This window comes from Mus musculus, chromosome 1 (assembly GCF_000001635.26).
Source record: "Mus musculus strain C57BL/6J chromosome 1, GRCm38.p6 C57BL/6J".
NCBI lineage: Eukaryota > Metazoa > Chordata > Mammalia > Rodentia > Muridae > Mus > Mus musculus.
In genome coordinates, this window is record NC_000067.6 from 55,342,405 (window position 1) to 55,364,173 (window position 21,769).

The window sequence follows — 21,769 nt, forward strand, 5'->3', positions numbered from 1 at the left end:
TACAAATACATAGAAGAATCTTATTCAGCTATAAGGAAAATGAAATTATGGAAAATTCAGGAAAATATATGAAATGTGAAAATGCTATACATTAGATAAACCAGATTCAGAAAGACAAGTAATGGTTGTCCTCTCTCTTAGACTTATTCCAGCTTTAAATGTTTAGAGTGGGGTGTGTGCATGTGGGACATATAAACAGAAAGGGGTCTGTGAGAAGGGAAGAAGAGGTGCTGAGAACTGACACATGACATGAAGACAGCTAAGATGCTACTGGGGTAAAATGGGGGAGATGGCAGAGAAATGTGGGAAAAATAGAAGGTTCAGAGGAGGATCGGTAAACATTATATCGGAAAATGTTATCACATAGAGGGTTGATATCTAAAATATAGAAAGAACTAAAAAAACTGGATACCAAGAAAACATTGAATTAAAAAATGGGGTTCAGCAAAATTTTGCTGGTGTATGCAATGGTGTCAGCGTTTGGAGGCTGATTATGGGATGGATCCCTGGATATGGCAGTCTCTAGCTGGTCCATCCTTTTGTCTCAGCTCCAAACTTTGTCTCTGTAACTCCTTCCATGGGTGTTTTGTTCCCAATTCTAAGAAGGGGCTCAGTGTCCACACTTTGGTCATTGTTCTTCTTGAGTTTCATGTGTTTTGCAAATTGTATCTTGGGTAGTCTATGTTTCTGGGCTAATATCCACTTATCAGTGAGTACATATCATGTGAGTTCTTTTGTGATTGGGTTACCTCACTCAGGATGCTGCCCTCCAGGTCCAACCATTTGCCTAGAAATTTCATAAATTCATTCTTTTTAATAGCTGAGTAGTACTCCATTGTGTAAATGTACCACATTTTCTGTATCCATTACTCTGTTGAGGGACATCTGGGTTCTTTCCAGCTTCTGGCTATTATAAATAAGGCTGCTATAAACATAGTGGAGCATGTGTCCCTGATATAGCTGTCTCTTATGAGGCTATGCCGGGGCCTGGAAAACACAGAAGTGGATGCTCACAGTCAGCTATTGGATGGAACACAGGGCCCCCAATGGAGGAGCTAGAGAAAGTACCCAAGGAGCTAAAGGGGTCTGCAACCCTATAGGTAGAACAACAATATGAACTAACCAATACCCCTGGAGCTCGTGTCTCTAGCTGCATATGTAGCAGAAGATGGCCCATTCGGCCATCATTGGGAAAAGAGGCCCCTTGGTCTTGCAAACTTTATATGTCTCAGTACGGGGGAACGCCAGGGCCAAGAAGTGGAAGTGGGTGGGGAGGGGAGTGGGGCGGGGAGGGTTTGGGGGACTTTTGGGATAGCATTTGAAATGTAAATGAAGAAAATACCTAATTAAAATAAATAAATAAATAAATAAATAAATAAATGGGGTTCAGAACTAAATAGAATTTTCAAAAGATAAAACAAATGATTGAAAAACACAAAGAAATGTTCAACATCCTCAGTCATAAGGGAAATGCAAATCAAAATTACTTTGGTATTTCATTTTATACCTATTAGAATGGCTAAGATAAATAGGTGATAGCTCACACTGTGAGGATGTGATAAGGGGAACAGTCATCCGTTGCTAGTGGGAATGCAAAGTTATATAGAAAATCAGAATAGTGGGTTCTCAGGAAGTTGGGCATAGATCTATCTTATGATTCCATTACACTACTGTTCAGTATACACAAAGGACCCTACATCCTACTACAGAGACACTAGTTCATCCATGCTCATGGCTGCTATATTCATAATAGCCAGAAATTGGGTAGAGCCTAGTTTTCCACCAACCAATAAATGGATAAAGAAAATGTGGTTACGAGAACATAATGGGTTATTTATACATGTTAAAATAAATCATGACATTTGCAGGTAAAAAAAAAATCATGACATTTGCAGAAAAAATAAATCATCCTGAGGAAGGCAACCAAGACTTCCAAAGACAAGCATAGTATGTATTCTCTTGTATATGGAGGTTAGCTTTTAAGACTTTAAATAGGTATGATACAATCTCTATTATCATCCTTAGGTTTAGAGTAAGGTACAGGGAATCGGGGGGTTGGAAGATCCTCCTAGAAAGATAGACTATATAGTTATATAGAGAGATGGGGGTATGGGGAAAGACTGAAATGGAAAGATTAAATAGAGAGGGTATAGGGAAGAGTGGAGTAAGAAAGAGTATGTAGGGGGACAGCAACACTAAGGGCCATTCGAAGGGTCCTATGTAAACCTACTACTATTGAAGCTTCTTAAAATAGATTTATACAAGAAATCTAAATGGAGTAACCAGATAAATGGAGACATGATGTCCCAACTAGAGATCTCTAGCCATCAAATAAAATCTACAGGGCCAGAGATGGGTTACATCTAATTGAGCTGTTGGCCAAAGGAGCCCCATGGAGACCTTCGAACAAACCAAGCTATTGCCAAGGTTATTGGTTGCTCTTGAAAAATTGATGGTAAGGTCCTATTTCTGAATACAATATTTAAATATTTTATTGGACATGGAAAAATTGAGCTGGTGCCTAACCAGAACCTTCACTAGTATTGACTGGTGTTTGTAGTACTGGAAGGTACTCTATGCTAACCCAGCTAGAAATCCTGCCATCTAAAAGAGTAAACTGTCTGCATGATACACTAGTATAATAGTGGCACAAATGCTGTGAGAGTAATCACCCACTATCTGACAATATTTAAGGACCACTCCACAAGATGGAACCTATGCCTGACATTGCTGAGGTAGTGGCTAAATAGGCCATGGGCCTAGGGAAAAATCAAATGCTACTACTGTTCTGGTAATGTAACATAGCAATAAAATGATTCCTAATGACACTCTCCTATACCCCTAGATCCAGTTCCTCACTCAGTCATCATCAGAAGTGTCCATTCTTCCTGAAGGAGATGGGAAATAATTCAGAGACCCACAACTGGGTAATGAACAGAGAGTGACAGACTTTGGAATACTTTTGGAACATTTTAAATGGGATGTCTTCATCAACTCCCCTTCTGCTGACATCAGGGCTCAGGGAGCTATGTGGAAGAGGAGGCAGAAAGATTCAAAGAGACAGGTGGAATGGACTGACACCAAGGAAACAGTGTTAGATACAACAAGACTGACCTACATATGAATCCACAGAGACAACAGTAGCATACACAAAGGCTGAAGGGAGGAAGTAGACATGAGCTTCCATCCCTAACCAGAAGCTATTTGCAATTGACAATTGCTTATAAAGGAAAAGTTTGTTTTCTCCAGTGGAGTTTCACTGAGTAGGCCTCATGCCCAGAAGTAGACAGCCAATGCAAAATGAACTCAATGGCATTTTGTAGATGCTTTTTGGTCTCATATTAATTTGTTGGGGCATTAAAAAAAATACTGTCTTTTGCTTATATATTATTGTTTCTGACTGTTTTAGTAAGTTTTATTCCTGTGTGTATGGTGCTTTTTCACTTTTTAAAAAAAGTCTTAAAATTGTTTTTAATTGCCTGGTGTGTGTGTGTGTACACGTGTGTGCATGGGGGAGAGGGGGAGAAAGAGAGAGAGAGAGAGAGAGAGAGAGAGAGAGAGAGAGAGAAAGAGAGAGAGAGAGAGATGAGGTATGGAGTTGGGTGGGTGGGAAGGATCTGGGGGAGGGTAAAAAGTGATCAGAATATACTATATGAATTTTCAACAAAAAGAAAATGCTATCATGATACACAGTACTTTGTATGCTAATTAAATAAAAGATTTTTCTTCTAAAATTTTGTTAATAGAATATACTTAATATTGTTCAGATATATTTCCCCTACACCCTCAAACTAAAGAATATTAATTTTTGGTAAGAATATTAATTTTTGGTTTTATATAAGCACCACATTTGCCAAAATAAATTTATTACATAAAAGAAAGGATATTTTAATAAAAGGTCTATAGGAATCTAATATTTCATAAAAGGACTATGCAAAATATTACAAAAGTCCATTAGTTCTCAATACATACGAGGAATCCCTACTTGTTGTTTTCTTATTGCTGGACCAATGTTGAGTTTCTTATCCTTATAATTGAGTTTTTCAGCCTAAAATAAAGGAAAAAAAAATCAGTCATTTTGACACAATGATTTGTAAAAATCAGTGACAAAACCCAGTATGAAATTGGCAGACATTGTATGACTTTTTTCTTCTTCTTTTAAAAATATGTTTTATGGATCACAGAATGGCTTCAAGCTGGATATGTTATCGTATGACTGTGAACTTCTGCTCCTTTTCCCTCTGCCTCTCAAGTGCTGTGATTATAGGCACTTAACACGTTGCCTGTGGCAAGTGGTATTGGAAATTAGTATGCTACAAATTGAGCTACATCACCAGTCTAAAAAAGATGGTTCCTAGGTTCAAATAATCTATCTTCATCTTGGTTCTACATCTATGAATCCAGATGATGTAGTATTTAGTATTCATCATTACTTGCTGACTGTGTATTTGTAACATATATTCTCTAAAATTTATTTGCAATTTCTGAACCACTATTTGTAGTTATTTCAAGGTTACTAGTAGACATGTACAGAAAATGTGAGTAGTCCAACACACAAGTATTCAGGTAAGATCAAAGTTGATTTTATTCTTGCTCTAGCTATGATATTTTAATCATATCCCCTTAGATATTCTTTTCACATTATATGCTTTTTTAAAAAAATAAAATTGCTTCCAGGTGTTGAAGCATTAGCTAGTATTCCTAAGTACAAGAAGGTTGACAAATACTTTATGGAGAAAACATGTTGACATGCTTATAATACAAGTATGGATATAGTGCTATTGGCCATGAATCTAATGTTAATGATTCAACAGTTATTAAGTATAATGTCTATTATGGCATGGATATGAAGTGTCCACCCTTCTTCCAATAAAGTCAACTGACAGATCCAACCATAGGGGGTGATCCGATGAAAAGGGATCTGGCTTAACAGATTACTTATGAGTCAATAATTTGATAGCATTATTGGGAAATGGTGGAAAATCTAAAGGTAACGCTTAGTTGGAGGAAATAAAAGTCATAAGACATATGCTCTTGAGAACTACAGCTTATCATTGGTCTCTTCCTTAGCCTTTCTCTGCTTCCTGACTGCTCACTAATCAGGAATGTTCCGCCTTGCGCAAGACCCACAGCAACAGAATCAGCCAGCTATGAGCTGAAACCTGTGAAATCATGAGCTAAAATAATCTTAACACTTTTAAATACTCTCTCTCAGGTCTTTGTGATAATACAAATTGTTGCTAACATAATTTCTTTAAATATAAGCACATAAAACCAGGTTATATGTTGATTTACTGGTAGCAATAATATTGTGACTAGAGGAACTTTTGGTCCTTCTTCAACTAGGAACACCAGAAGTTCAGTATTCACTTATTCAGTATTTATGGTGACTTTACAGAATATAAAACTACTATGGATAAGAATTGACTATGTATGATTTTAATAATATATAATTAAATTACTTTCTTCTAAAAAGGTTAAATGTTATACTTGCTATAAGTTAAAAGGTATCAAAATAAACTACAGGCTATATCCATTCTATTAATGAAAGTTCTTGGGTTATGAAAAGTATTTCAAAGGAAAGAAATCATCTCAGGTAATCTTATTCTAGTAGTCTACATTTGTAGTGTTTCTAAGGAATTTTAAAAAACTATGCATCACAGAGATATATTCTTAAATTACCAGTTTAAGCAAATAAAGCAAAACACACTATATCTTTTTTTAATTAGATATTTTCTTTATTTGCATTTCAAATGTTAAACCCTTTCCTAGTTTCCTCTCTGAAAATCCCCTATCCCCTCCCCCTGCTCCTCAACCCACCCACTCCCATTCCTGGCCCTGGCATTCCCCTATTCTGGGGCACAGGACCTAGGGCCTCTCCTCCCATTGATGACCAACTAGGCCATCCTCTGCTACATATGCAGCTAGAGCCACAAATCCCACCATGTGTTTTCTTTGACTGGTGGTTTAGTCCCTGGGAGCTCTGGAGGTACTGCTTATTTCATACTGATGTTCCTCCTATGGGCCTGCAAACCCCTTCAGCTCCTTGGGTCCTTTCTCTAGCTCCTTCATTGGAGACTCTGTGCTCTGTCTAGTGGATGACTGTGAGCATCCACTACTGTATTTGCCAGGCACTGGCAGAGCCTCTCAGGAGACAGCTATATCAGGCTCCTGTCAGCAAGCTCTTGTTGACATCTGCCATAGTGTCTGGGTTTGGTGGTTGTTTATGGGATGGATCCCCAAGTGGGGCAGTCTCTGGATGACTTGGAATGACTTCAGACTGCTTATTTGAGATCAATGGCAATCTTAAGATATATACAAATGTACACACACACACACACACATATGCATGTATTCACACATACCTGTATATAAATGGATCGCTGTACTTGTGCTATACCATTATACTACCATAAAGGATTAGTTTCACAGAAATATGTTCCAAACCACAAATTAAATACAATGAAAGATCTTACCTCTTGTAAGATTTTTTGTGCATCTTCTTGAGTTTCAAAAGTGATGAAACCATACCTAAATAAATGCATTAAATTATTACCATTTTCTTAGAACATCAGATTAAATTTTATTTTGCAGTTCTGGGGATTGAACCTAAGGTATGCAAGTTTGTTTGTTTTTTTTTAAACTACTGAACTATATGCCTAAACCTGTATTAACATTTTTACTTCTAAAATACTGGCCACTGTAAAAAATAAGTCTTTCTGTATGCTGTACCAGCATGGGAACCATATATTAATACTGTCATCCTTGCTTTTCAAAGTGAAGGGGACTGAAGGAATAAAGAACTCAGGAACCTTCAAACAGTTTTAGCATTGAGATGTAAGCACATGAGAGATTTATGTTCTTGGTTAAAGATTGGGAAAAAGACATATTTCAGACCAAAACAATCATCTTTAATTTCCTTCTTTTTTTCCTCCTTCTCCAGGTTGTGGATAAAAACCAAGGCCTTGTACATACAAGGCAAGTGCTTACCACCGAATACATCTTTAGCCCTGTAATTTCCTTAAAAACAAAACAAAACAAACAACTTATAAAAACCACAAATTTTGCCTTAGAGTAATCACTGTCGAAAAAAGTCAACAATAAAATATTTTGGGGCTGGAGAGATGGTTCAGCGGTTAAGAGCACTGACTGTTCTTATAGAGGTCCTGAGTTCAATCCCCAGCAACCACATTTTGGCTCACAACCATCTGTAATGGGATCTGATGCCCTCTTCTGGTGTGTCTGAAGACAGCAACAGTGTATTCGTAAAAATAAAGTAAATAAATAGAAAAGATTCATTAAAAAAACAATAAAATATTTCAATATAAAATTTCTAATACTTGTATAGATCTTTACATATTCACCATTTAATATTTAATTATTGTTACAATAAACTAATACTATGACAACTAGTATGTTTTCCAAGCAACAGCAAAAAACATACAAACTAGATTAAAAAAAATTCTTGTATTTAATTTTGACACACAAATAACCCCAGCAATTAGGAAGCATAGGAAAAAGAACTGAGATCTTGCTCAGCCTGGGATACATAGAGAGACTGTTTTCAAAGGTTAAAAAAAAAGAAAAAAAGATGTATGTATGATGTATATTATGCCCAAAAGCTAAATTCTAGGAAAAAGAAATAAAACATAGTTACCAAGTATGAGTGCTGTTTAGACAGTAAACTCCTGTTAATAATGCTAAATATCATAATTATCATTTTATAACTCATAATTGCTGTACCAAGTATTCCTTCTTGTTTAATGTTTGCTTACTTTTGTGCTGGGGAAGAAAGGTCTTCATACCTTCTCAGCAAGTGCTCTACTACCTGGCTATATCACTGACATCAAAGTAACTTCTTTTTTTTAATTTTAATTTTTTATTTATTTTTATTTATTTTTAAAGATTTATTTATTGATTATATGTAAGTACACTGTAGCTGTCTTCAGACACTCCAGAAGAGGGAGTTTGAGCAGTCGGGTGCTCTTACCCACTGAGCCATCTCACCAGCCCAGTAACTTCTTTTTAAAGAAAGAAATTTCTCTTCCCTGTTTGTCCAAATACTATTTTTACACTGAATCTTTTTTCCAGTGTATGATTTTTGGGATCTTTGTTGAAAATCATGTGGCGGTGTGGGCTTATTTCTGGGTCTTCTATTCCTTTGGTCTTTGTGCTTATTTTTGTGCTCATACCAGAGTCTTATTTATCTGTAATTTCTAGGGCTCCAACATGAAAGAAAGCATATAATATTTGCATAAGACTGACTTAATTTGCTTAACATATCTCCAGTTGCATTCATTTTCCAACAAATAACATGGCTTCATTCTTCTTTATGGCTGTGTACATAAATTGCATTTTCTTTATACACTCACAGTAAATAAGGATTGCGTTCTTTCTGAATCATTGCTAGGATTTGTTTTATCAATCAATGATTGTCATTCTGACTGGCATAAGATAGAATATCAATGAAGCTTTCATTTGTATTTTTCTGATGACACAAGGTTAAATATTTTCCTATATATTTGTTGGACAATTATAATTTGATTTTGAATATTATCTTTTCATTTCATTAGCTAATTTACAGGCTGGATTGCTTTGTTTTGGCTGTTTAGTTTAATTTTTTTGTATATTGTAGATAACAGTTCTGTCTATAGTTAGCAAAGATCTTCTCTTATTTTCTAAGCTATCTCTTCACTTGATTGTTTCCTTTGTGTGCAGAAGCTTTTGGATTTAATGAAATACCAGTTGGTAATTGTTAGTGGTTTTCCTGAGTGACTACAGTACTATTCAGAAAGTGCTTGTTATGCCAATACCTTGAAATGTTTTTGTTGGTTTTAGTTTCAGGTCTTAGATCATTGAGATGTTTTATCATTTGGGGTTACTTTTTTACTTTAATTTATGCACATGAAGCTTTGAATGTGTACTCCTGTGCTTAGTGTCCAAGGAGGCTAGAAGAGGGTGTGAGGTCCGTTGGAACTAGAGTCACCGATGGCTGTGTTGTAGGAACTGCTCTGGGAGAGCAGCAAGTGCTCTAACTGAGCCATCTCGCCAGCCCCACTCTCATCATCTCTTATAAACCACTTTAGTCTTAGTTTCCTTGTTGCTGTTTGTTTCTGTATCTCACTGTTACTGTTACACACTGGCTTAAGTTTTTAAAATCTTTGTTGTGTTGTCTACAAATTTATCATTTCACTTTTCCAATTTAGTGGAATGTATGTCTTAAAAATGTGCTGAAATGACTGAAATTTTCTGAAATTCATTATCTGTTGCAATCTCTTCCATTTTAGATCTAATTTTGTCAATTTGGGTCTTCTCTTTTCTTGTTAGTTTGGCTAAGAGCTTATGGATCTTGTTTCTTTCCAAAACACTGTTGGTTCTTTACCCCCATTTCTATTTTATTAATTTTTGTCTTCTTGATCTTGATTCTTTGCTTTTATTGACTTTTTTTTTTTTTTTGGTTTGTTCTTATTCTTTCCCAAAGCTACAAGGTATATTACTATTTACCTGAAATCTGATTCTAAATGCTCTTATTTTCTACAAATTCCCCTTTATGATTTCATTCAATTTCACAGGTTTTCATTGTAGCCTCCCATAAGCCTGAAGCAGACTGAGCCAGAACTTGACCTTGCTGCCAATAAGGAGATTATCTAGGGTGGAGCCTTCCTCCCTAGATCACTCTATTGTTGAGCCAAAGTCGATGTTCCTCTTCAAGATACTGCTACCTGCTGAGAGCTCCTCCATCCCCCCAGCTATTCTGGACTCTATGCCCTATCCTGCACATCATCACCTGCAGCTGGTTCCAGGCTCCAAGGAGGAATTGGTGGGAATGGACTTTCCCCCCTCTTTTATAAAGCATGTCCACCATTAAAAATTTGAACCTTGAGCGACTCCCTCTTTTCTTTCAGTTCCAAGATGCTTTCCAGGCTCGAACCCGGACATGTGAGCCGCTGGCCGGCCCCAACATTGCATATGTTATGATTTTACATTTTTAATTCTCAAAATTTATAAATTTACTTAATTTTTGATGATCCAATCTTCATTCTATAAAACGTCTCCATGTTCTAAACTGTTTATTTCTCACTTTATCTCACTGTGCTCAGAATACAAAAAAATTCAGTTTTTCATTTGATAAGCTTTGCTTTGCATCCTATTTCATGATCTATTTTAGGAAAAGTTGTATGAGCCAATCAGAAGAATGTGTATTCTGCAATGGAATGTTCTGTAGATTCAAGGTCAATTTGATCTATGATGTCATTTAACTTGGATGTTGCTCTATTTTCTGTTAGAATGATTTACTAGTGAGACTAGAGTATTGAAATGACCCATTATTGTTGTGTTAGGGTTAGTCTGTATCTTTGTACACTGATAATTCTTGCATCGGTGTTTGGTGCACATATGTTTAGAACATTTTCTCTTGAATTCTTTCCTTAATCAGTATGAACATAGCAACTCTTATAAAGGAAAACATTTAATTGCAACTTGCTTACAATTTCAGAGGTTTAGTCAACTGTCATCATGGTGGGAGCATGGAGGAACAAAGGTAGACATGGTGCTGGAAAGAAGGCAAGATTTCTACAACTTGATACCCAGCAGGAGGAAGAGACAGACACTGGGCCTGGCTTGGGCTTTTGACCACCCAAAGCCTACCCCCAGTGACACACTTCCTCCAATAAAGCCATACTTCCTAATATTTTCAAAAAACACCTCTCCCTGGTGACCAAACATTCAGATATATGAGCCTTGGGGAAACCTTGTCTTTCAAACCATCACATTCCATTTCTTGGCCTCCATAGGCTCATTTCCATATAATAACGCATGTACTGGCTAGTTTTGTGCCAACTTGACACAGCTGGAGTTATCACAGAAAAAGGAGCTTCAGTTGAGGAAATGCCTCCATGAGAACAACTGTAAGGCATTTTCTCAATTAGTGATCAAGGGGGAAAGGCCCCTTGTGGGTGGTGCCATCTCTGAGCTGGTAGAGAGCAGGCTGAGCAAGCCAGGGGAAGCAAGCCAGTAAGGAACATCCCTCCATGGCTTCTGCATCAGTTCCTGCTTCCTGACCTGCTTGAGTTCCAGTCCTGACTTCCTTGGTGATGAACAGCAGTATGGAAGTGTAAGCCGAATAAACCCTTTCCTCCCCAACTTGCTTCTTGGTCATGATGTTTGTGCAGGAATAGAAACCCTGACTAAGACAATGCAAAATGCATTTAGTCCAACTTCAAAAATCCCCATAGCAACAACAATATGGACTAATCAGTACCCTCAGAGCTCATGTCTCTAGCTGTATATGTAGCAGAAGTTGGCCAACATTGGGAAGAGAGGCCCCTTGGTCTTGCAAACTTTATATGCCCCAGTACAGGGGAACGCCAGGGCCAAGAAGTGGGAGTGTGTGGGTAAGGGAGCAGGGCAGGGGGGAGGGTATAGGGGACTTTTGGGATAGCATTTTAAATGTAAATGAAGAAAATATCTAATAAAAAATTCCCCATAGCTTATCACAGTTCTAACACCATTTAAAAATCCAAAGTTCAAAGTCTCTTTTGATATTCAAGGTAATCTCTTAACTGTAATCCCCTATAAAATCAAAATAAAAAAGGCTAATACATACTTCCAAAATACAATGGCTCAGAATATACGTTATCATTCTAGAAGGGGAAAGAGGGATCACAGTAAGGGATACTGGACCAAGGAAGACTGAAAACCAGCAGGGCAAACTCCAAATTCTGCAAGTCCATGTCTGATGTCAAAGCGCTCTTTAGATCTCCAACTCCTTTCAGCTTTGTTGACTGCAACACACTTCTCTCATGGGCTGGGTCCACACTGCATCTACAGCATTCCTCAGCAGGTATCTCATGTCCCTGGCACCTCCAATATCTGTAGTCTCCAATGAAATACAGGTTTTACCATCACAGCTTCATGCAGGTCCTATCTGGGCCTACATGTAGGGACATCCCTGACACGTGCTTGGTGTCAGCAGCTTTTCTTAGCCACAGAGGAAGATTCTAGAACCTTTTTCTTGTATTTTTGACTCTAAAGCAGAACCATGTGGCTGAAGCTTGCCAAAGCTTTGCTGCTTGCTGAGGCTGAACTTAGTCTTCTTGTTCAAGTACATTTACACCAGCATTTTGTTGCCCATAGTTTCCTTTGCTGCTTAACCTTCTCTTTATTTCCTTTCTACAAGTTGGCAGGTTAACTGGGTGGGATCTTGTTCTGAGGTCACCACTCCCTTTATTCAATTTAACTTTCTAAAAAAAAATTTTAAAACTTTTCTTAAACTATTTTTATCTCTTTGAGCAACTGTATAACGTTTCCTGGCACTCTCTTTTTCCTCAAACTGTACATTTTGTATTTTTTCTTGCTCAGCTTGTTCCTTTTCATTATAGATTGTATGCATAAGACAGACTGCTAATAACAGAACAACAGGGTCAATACTTGGCTCTCTTGAAGTCTCCTCTGTTAACACCAATAATAGAAAACTTTTCAATTTTGCCTCAGGCAAATTTTGGGACAAGGGCAGAAAGCAACCACTTTCTTTGCCAAAATATCACAAGAATGGTTTCTAGGCAACCTACAAATATTCTTTTCCTCCGAAACCTCTTGAGTCAAGAGTTAAAATCCGAATTGCTCTTAGTACCATTGTCTTTCTTCCATGTTCCTCCTAGTATGGTCCATTAAGCCCTGCTTAAAGCATTCAAGTGCTTTCCTAATCCTAAACCCCAAAGTCATCCCAACTCTTGATTTGATAAGTATTCATCCCCATGATAATGGCAGTTCCCATTTACTCCTCAACTGCATTCTGAACCACACACCAGATATCCTTTGGGGTCAGCAATTTTCAAATAAACTCTCTTATTGTTGAAAACTAAAATACAATTCTAAAAGCATCTGCTTCTTTAGCTGATATATATTTGCCACTCAACATTTTTGTCATATTATCCTGAATGGCTCCTTGGTCCATACAAAGGTAAAGTTTTAGACTAACAAATATTACAGTCCCCCTTTACCCCACCAACACACACACACACACACACACACACACACACACACACACGAGAAAGGAGGGGGAAGGGAGAAGGATAACACAGAAAGACAGAGAGAAAGATGGGGAGGGGAGGAGAGAATGTATGACAAAAATAGGGCATAAAATTCTCTAGTATAAAAATGAAGACAAAATATATTAGCATATAAAACCTAAGCCAACAGAATACAACTCATTATTCTTTATATTATCTGCAATGATACTAACCCTTTGGACACTCCAGCTCTGTCATTAACAATCTTCACTTCTTTTACAGACCCATATTGGGAGAAAAATTTTCTTAAATCATTTTCGTTTGTCTAATGACATAAAAAGAAAACATTAAGAAATAGTTAAACCAATAAAAGGTAAAACAACTCTGACGCTTACTATGGAGACATAAAAAAATTAGAAAACAAGTTGAAAAGTATTTATCATTACAAAATGTAGGTAAAAACCACTGTTACAAAAAATCTATGTACTTTGATTATGTAGTAGAAGGTAGCTAAATGATTATATATTAAGTGAAAACATTTTAAACCAAATTATTCCAAAACTACAAAGAACACTAACTGGGTAAAGTTATCGTTCAGCAACTTTAAGAATGCTAAGGTGGATTACATATATTAAACCCAGTTAGGCTGTATTCTATTGACTCTAGTATTTGGGGAGGATAGCAGTTATAGCAGTGAAACTAGGTCACAGTGGCCTAATCCAGTCACTTTATAGTAATCAACATAGTCTTTAGGACGACTGAGGTCTTAGGAAAAGATATGTTTTCCAAATACCAAGTTACAGACTGACTTGTTATTTCAAAGTACAAGATATTTTATTTGTATTCAACATACATTTTAGCTAACTGCAGATAATATGATACAATAATAATATACACTGTTCAAGATGTTTACAAAAGCTGAAATAGATAAGACAATAACAGCTATTCCCAGAGAATTTACAGTCAATTCTTTAGAATTTTATTTCTTGGGTTGAGTTGCAACTGTTTGTTTCTAAGAGTAACTTTAAGGTTATTTAAGAAAGAACCAAGAGATGTGTTAGAGCACAGCCACTCACTTTGAGTTCAGTTGCTACCACACTAACTTTAATACACTATTTGTTATTTTGGATGGTGACCTTAAGCCTGCTAAACTGGACAATGGCCAATACTACAGCTAAGAATAAGTAAATTGCTTTTCTTCTAATAAATATAAAATGAAATCAGTGATAGAATAAGAACTGCTATTAGATCTCTAAAGCCAAGTTCATCCAAACGCTTCTTCGGAAGAAGAATTACTAACTCAGCCTCGCAGAGGAAGGAGCAAGTCAAGATTACTGAAGAGATAGCTTCTAGGCTTCTAAGAACAAGAGGTTTAAAACGTCTCACACTGTTTGCTACTTTAGGGAATTATTTCCTCACTAGCTATTATTTTTGTGGTTTTGAAAAAGATATCGCATGGGAAAGACATCTGTTACCTTAATACCATGGGTGTGCAGAAAAGATGGTATGTAAAATCCAAATTTTGTTTTTAGTGTGATGTGCTTTAGTGACTTATGTGAAAATGTTTGTATTTATTGAATATTTACTTTAAAAATATACTAAGCATAACATTTTTCTTAAGTAAAAAACAAGTAATTTTACCTAAATTATGATAAGAGTATATGCTAAGAAGATTTGTGTCAAAAATCACATATAATGGCACATTTTAATAAAAATATATCTCTCCCTATAAGTTCTAATATGTAAACTTAGAAATGCTTTTATAAATCAATTTGAAAGGCGTGTGTGTGTGTGTGTGTGTGTGTGTGCGTGCACGCACACATGTGTGAAGATGGAACTTAGGGCTTCTATAAGCTAAGCAAACCTCTATCATCAAGTAATATCCTCAGCTCATGTAAGAGTATTTGATTAATAGGGTTATTTGATTTTCTGGAGCCCACCTTCTTGAGTTCTTTATATATATTGGATATTAGTCCCCAATCAGATTTAGGATTGGTAAAGATCCTTCCCCAATCTGTTGGCGGCCTTTTTGTCTTATTGACTGTGTCTTTTCCCTTAGAGAAGCTTTACAATTTTACAAGGTACCATTTGTCAATTCTTAATTTTTACAGCACAAGCCATTGGTGTTCTGTTCAGGAATTTTTCCCCTGTGCCCATATCTTCAAGGCTTTCCCCCATTTTCTCTTCTATAAGTTTCAGTGTCTCTGGTTTTATGTGGAGTTCCTTGATCCACTTAGACTTGAGCTTTGTGCAAAGAGATAAGAATGGATCAATTCGCATTCTTCTACAAATAACCCTATTAAAAAAAGGGGGGGGGGTACAACCACTCTGGAAATCAGTCTGGCGGTTCCTCAGAAAATTGGACATAGTACTATCGGAGGATCCCGCAATACCTCTCCTGAGCATATATCCAGAAGATGTCCTAACCAGTAAGAAGGACACATGCTCCACTATGTTCATAGCAGCCTTATTTATAATAGCCAGAAGCTGGAAAGAACCCAGATGCTCCGCAACAGAGGAATGGATACAGAAAATGTGGTACATTTACACAATGGAGTACTACTCAGCTATTAAAAAGAATGAATTTATGAAATTCCTAGGCAAATGGATGGACCTGGAGGGCATCATCCTGAGTGAGGTAACCCAATCACAAAGGAACTCACACAATATGTACTCACTGATAAGTGGATATTAGCCCAGAAACTTAGGATACCCAAGATATAAGATACAATTTGCTAAACGCATGAAAATCAAGAAGAACAAAGACCAAAGTGTGGACACTTTGCCCCCTTTTAGAACTGGGAACAAAACACCCATGGAAGGAGTTACAGAGACAAAAGGATGGACCATCTAGAGACTGCCATATCGGGGATCCATCCCATAATCAGCTTCCAAACGCTGACACCATTGCACACACTAGCAAGATTTTGCTGAAAGGACCCAGATATAGCTCTCTCTTGTGAGACTATGCCGGGGCCTAGCAAACACAGATGTGGATGCTCACAGTCAGCTATTGGATGGATCACAGGGCCCCCAATGGAGGAGCTAGAGAAATTACCCAAGGAGCTAATGGGAACTGCAACCCTATAGGTGGAACAACAATATGAACTAACCAGTACCCCGGAGCTCTTGACTCTAGCTGCATATGTATCAGAAGATGGCCTAGTCGGCCATCACTGGAAAGAGAGGCCTATTGGACTTGCAAACTTTATATGCCCCAGTACAGGGGAATGCCAGGGCCAAAATGTGGGAGTGGGTGGGTAGGGGAGTGGGGGGAGGGCATGGGAGACTTTTGGGATAGCATTGGAAATGTAAATGAGGAAAATACCTAATTAAAATATTTAAAAAAAAAAAGAAAAAAAAGGGGGGGGGAACAGAAGTAAACAAACAAAGAATTCTCAACTGAGGAATACCAAATGGCTGAGAAGCACCTGAAAAAATGTTCAACATCCTTAATCATCAGGGAAATGCAAATCAAAACAATTCTGAGGTCGCACCTCATACCAGTCAGAATGGCTAATATCAAAAATTCAGGTGACAGCAGATCCTGGCGAGGATGTGGAGAAAGAGGAACACTCCTCCATTGTTGGTGGGATTGCAAGCTGGTACAACCACTCTGGAAATCAGTCTCAGAAAATAGGACATAGTACTACCGGAGGATCCAGCAATACCTCTCCTGGGCATATATCCAGAAGATGCCCCAACTGGTAAGAAGGACACATGCTCCACTATGTTCATAGCAGCCTTATTTATAATAGCCAGAAGCTGGAAAGAACCCAGATGTCCCTCAACAGAGGAATGGATACAGAAAATGTGGCACATTTACACAATGGAGTACTAGTCAGCAATTAACAACAATGAATTCATAAAATTCTTAGGCAAATGGATGCATCTGGAGGATATCATCCTGAGTGAGGTAACCCAATCACAAAACAACACACATGATATGCACTCTCTGATCAGTGGATATTAGCTCAGAAACTTAGAGTATCTAAGATGCAATTTATAAAACACAGGAAACTCAAGAAGAAGGAACCAAAGTGTGGATACTTTGTTCCTTCTTAGAATGGAGAATAAAATACCCATGGAAGGAGTTACAGAGACAAAGTTTGGAGCTGAGACAGAAGGAAGGACCATCCAGAGACTGCCCCACCCGGGGATCCATCCCATATACAACCACCAAACCCAGACATTATTGCATATGCCAGAAAGATTTTGTTGACAGGACTCTGACATAGGTCTCTCTTGTGAGTCTATGCCAATGCCTGGCAAATACAGAAGTGGATGCTCACAGTTATCTATTGGATGGAACACAGGGCCCCTAAAGTAGGAACTAGAGAAAGTACCCAACGAGCTAAAGGGGTCTGCAACCCTATAGGTGGAACAACAATATGAACTAACCAGTATCCCCTAGAGCTGTGTCTCTAGTTGCAAATGTAGCAGAGGATGGCCTAGTCAGCCATCAATGGGAGGAGAGGCCCTTCGTCTTGCGAAGATCATATGCCCCAGTAGAGGGGAATGCCAGGGCCAGGAAGCAGAAGAGTGTGGGTTGGGGAGCAGGGCGGGCAGAGGGTATAGGGGGCTTTGGGGATAGCATTTGAAATGTAAATGAAGAAAATATTTAATTAAAAAAAGGGACTCATAAAAAAAGAATATTTGATTAAAAATATTCCTGTATACCTTCCCTGTATGGAATACTGTGAATCATTTCAAATATGCTTTTCTGAAAGAGTGAAATAGCTGATTAGTTGATTAAGCACACTTTTTTTTTTTAACCGATTCTCTATTTGGACCACAAGGGCTTTTAAATTATCAGATAATAAACCCTATCAAAGAAAGCTATTTGTAAGAAATTGAATTCTAGGACATTAGTTATGAATGCAAGAATAAAGGTTGGGATAAAGATACAGAGTTTTACAAGACTAAAATCTTTAGATTAAGTTTTCATTTAAAAATTGAAATATTTATCCAGTTGATTGGAGTGCTGTATAGGAAAGTAAAACTTAAGTATTAAGTGTTATTTGTATTTAAACCAATGCAATGTGAAACCCATTTTTATATTAACCATTTGTATATTAACCAATGTGCAAATGTAATTTTATAGTTGTATAAGGAAATATTTGCTGAAAAATGAAGTATCCTCCTGCAAAGAGAAGCAGAACACTTTTGTCCCCCACCTTGTTGCACCCACAGATAGATACCTTAAAGTCAATTCCTCCTACAAAGATGCGGTTAGGGATCACAGTTCCGTATCTTGGGCCACTTGTTGGGTTATTCAAAGGCACAGGTGACACAGGATTAGGGGATGGAGATAATGAATCTGTTTGTGTCTGATTTGTTGACTGCTGTAAAATAAAGTCATTTTATGCTTTTAGCACTGGGTATAAGTTTTAATATAGGATCATCAAAGCTGTCATTTAGGCAAAATATGACATATTAGACTTGACTTTATTCTAAAATTACAAAGATTGTAATTTAAAATCTTTAGCGCTTATAGCTTTGGGGAGAAATAAAAATGAAGCACAGTACTTCACTCTACAGAATTGCTTACTATTAAATGTACTACTCAAATGTACTTACATTAATTATGCGATAGGCTATTTGTTAAGGAAGAATACTAAATTCATAAAGAAGTCAAAGAGGGAGAAAAAAAGACTCAGATATCTGGAGAAGCTTTGTCTCAACCATTCTGTCCAGGTGTTAAGTTGGCCTGGCACTCAGTTAGGCAGTGGTGTTCTCTTGTTAACAGAACATCAGCATTAGACAAGGTCACTGTAATTATAATGGAGCAAGATAAAAAAAATTCTTTAATCGTGTCTAAATACCTATAAAAACAAAAGCACTGTCTAAACCACAAGAACTACCAAACATTGCTTAATCCTGGATATTCTGAGCAACTGTTCTCCTTTACCAATCTTACTTTTAAAGCAATAATACACACAACCACAGAAACATTCCCGTTTCCTTACAATACGCATTTCAGGTAAAGCCCTTCTACCTGGAATTCTAAAAGTCTCAAGCCCATTTTGTATAAATTGTGTTCTTAACACCTGAGAGGCCCCATGGTGTACTTTCTTCCTTTGACCAATGACTTCACAGACAACTCAATTACAAATGTGTCTGTGGGCTATAGAATGAGTTCCCAGACAGCCAAGGCTACATAGAGAAACCCTGTCTTGTAAAAAACAAAACAACAAAAAAACCCAAAACAAATTGGTATATATCCATTATGTTTATACTTCTAATTTAGAAGGCTGAACATATCAATATCAGTGCCAATTTATTTCTAGTATAGAATTTGTTAAATAATGATGTCTTCACAAAATTCTGTAAAAACAAAGGAGTTCAATGGAAGTACTAGTTTGTTTTCAAGTTTAAGTAAGAAGACTCCATTTTCCTGTGAGAGGTGGATGAAATCAGTCCCAAGTGAAGAGACCTCAAACACTGAGAAAATGATTTTAAAACAACCAAATCACTTCAGTCCCTGTTTTTAAGGCTCCAGTGTGGATGTTATGGCTTTCTTTCTTATTTTCTAAGATACCACATATATACCTGTAATATATTACTATGCTGTAATATTCATGAAGACAGGATGCTTGCCTATTTTTTTTTTAACTCACTGCGACATGCAAAACAGAAACATCGCATAGCAAGTGTTCAGTGCCTATCTATCTGTTGACTGTATAAACCAGGTTTCAGGAGAGACCTGCTTGGTACTTGGTCAACATTTGGGTAAGGACCGAAGTATCAGTAACATTCTAGAACCCATTTTATGGTTAGAGGCAACAAGGCTCTGACAGAGGTAACATCAAGTTCCTTCGAGGTTAGCACTGAATTTGAGGAGAGGGAACCTCCCACTGTCAACCATTTGAAAGCATGGAGCTAGGAGGCTGCCTGCTCCAGGATCCTTAGTCTGGACCCTCTGCTTCCCCGTAAAGCTCGACCACCAACGAGTTTCTTAAGATGCTCTTCCAAGGTAACATGGCCCTAGTGCCGTCTCCTCTGAGGCTTAACCTCGACCTCGAGATGGATCATCTTTGCAAAGACAAAGGAAGAGGTGGGCTAACCGTCGCAGTCACCGCCTCGGTGCTCCTTCCCCTCGGAGGCCAGCAGGCTGAGGCGATGGGGCAAATGGCCGGATTGACAACGTCCTCGGGTTCTCTCGGGTCATCGTGGACCGGGACACCGACACGAGGGTCTCCCCCCTCCCCACCAAAGTGCGGGAGGGAAAAGAAGGCCAGCCAGCGAGAAATTTTGTCAGGCAAACCCGCCAGCAGCGGTGGCGGGAACCCTCAACGGCACCTACCACGCGCTGGCCGCCTCGTGCAAGGCGGGGCCGCGGCCTTGCGTGGGCGCATGCTGATTGGCTGGCGGCCGGGCACGGGGCGGGGCGCGGCACGTTACCAGGCTGCACTGGGAGGGCGGGGGCGGTGGGGGCCCCTAGGCCCCAGCCGGGCCCAGGCCTGACAGGGCAGCGCGCGTAGCTCAGGCCTTCCCGGGCTCAGGCCTTGCCCCGGGTCGGGGCGTCGACGACGGCCGCGCAACTCGTGCCCGCGAGAACGTGTCCTGAAAAGGGCGAGCCGTCGAGGGCGCCGCCGTCCGGGCGGGAACACTTGAGGGCGGCCGCTCGCTAGGCATGTTTGGCCGATGGCCGTTTCCCCCGAGCTGCCCGTCCGCCCCACCGAGGGCCAGCGCCGCCTCCCCCACCCCCAGCGCCCCTTCTCACACAGCCCGAGGGGCCGCTCTCCTCAGCGGGGCTGCCCGCTGCCCTCCCGCGGCGCGTTCCTTCCCAACCCCACAGCAAGGCTTTCGACTCCAAAGTCCACTCTTTCCAGCCCGTCCGAAGCCGGGCCGCGCAGAGTCCGGCCGGCCCTCAGCACTCACCGCCCGGGACTCGGTCTCCATCTTTCTAATCTCCGGAGTTCGCGGGAAGCTCAAGTTGGAAGGCGCGTTCGCAGGAAGCGAGCCGGCGCGTCTCCCGTCGGGGACTCGCTCCCCCTGGCGGCGACGGCGGCGGCTGCAGTGGCGCAGTCTCCGAGCCGGGCGAGCTGCCCTGTGGGGGCGGGGGAGGCGGGCTGCGCGGCGGCGGTGGCGGTGGCGCTGTGCGCAAGTCCCGGGGCCGCCGGGGCGGCGGCACGGACGGCGCGCACCGCGACTGCCAGCGGCGGCAGGACGGACGGCTGGACGGACGGACGCGAGCACTGCGAGCGGAGGGGAACGCGCCGCGGAAGGCAAGAGCGGCGAGCCTTCCCTGCCCTGGAGGGCCGACCTCTAGGGTCTACTACAGAGAGTGGCCTCTGGGGACTTCCGAAAGCTGGCTCGAAGACAGGAAGACAAGTTCCCACGTGCAAACTCTGCTCCCCCTTCCGGGCGCCACACACAGAAGCAGCGGACGCCTCTGCTCTCAGCACCTGTCGCTGTCGCTGTCACTCATCCCTGCCAGGGAGGGCGGGGCAGCGCAGTTCAGGCCCCTGGTAGGCTAGCTGCCCTGCGCTCCTGGCTAATAATGCATATTTCATCTCAGCACTTGGGAGGCAGAGTAGGAGGATTTCTGAGTTCAGGGTCAGCTTGGTCTATATACCGAGTTCAAGGATAGTTAGTTTAAGGGCTACACAGTGAGACCTTGTCTCCCTCCCTCCCTCCCTCCCTCCCTCCCTCCCTCCCTCCCTCCCTCTCTCCCTCCCACCCCCACTCTCCCATAAAAGAACAAACAAGCAAATAAAATAAAAGTAGGAGAGAGCCTAAGGGAAGGGAACCAG

General features: G+C 39.8%; 1 protein-coding gene across 6 annotated transcripts in view; it reads right to left on the reverse strand.

The window, feature by feature from the left end:
- Positions 1-21,385, reverse strand: part of Boll (boule homolog, RNA binding protein) — a 120,224-nt gene extending 98,839 nt beyond the window's left edge. For 3 of the 6 annotated variants that reach the window (NM_001368767.1, NM_001367887.2, NM_029267.5), the window contains exons 1-5: positions 20,895-21,349; positions 18,212-18,355; positions 13,244-13,335; positions 6,477-6,531; positions 3,973-4,048 (exon numbers count right to left, since the gene is read on the reverse strand). In NM_001368767.1, coding sequence (NP_001355696.1) covers positions 3,973-4,048; positions 6,477-6,531; positions 13,244-13,335; positions 18,212-18,355; positions 20,895-20,915 — 388 coding nt within the window. In that variant the 5' untranslated portion in view covers positions 20,916-21,349. Of the gene's footprint in view, positions 1-3,972; positions 4,049-6,476; positions 6,532-13,243; positions 13,336-18,211; positions 18,356-20,077; positions 20,325-20,894 lie in introns of those variants that run through there. The other 3 variants (XR_373267.4, NM_001368768.1, NM_001113367.3) reach the window with 3 other exon arrangements.
- Positions 21,386-21,769: the final 384 nt, after the last annotated feature.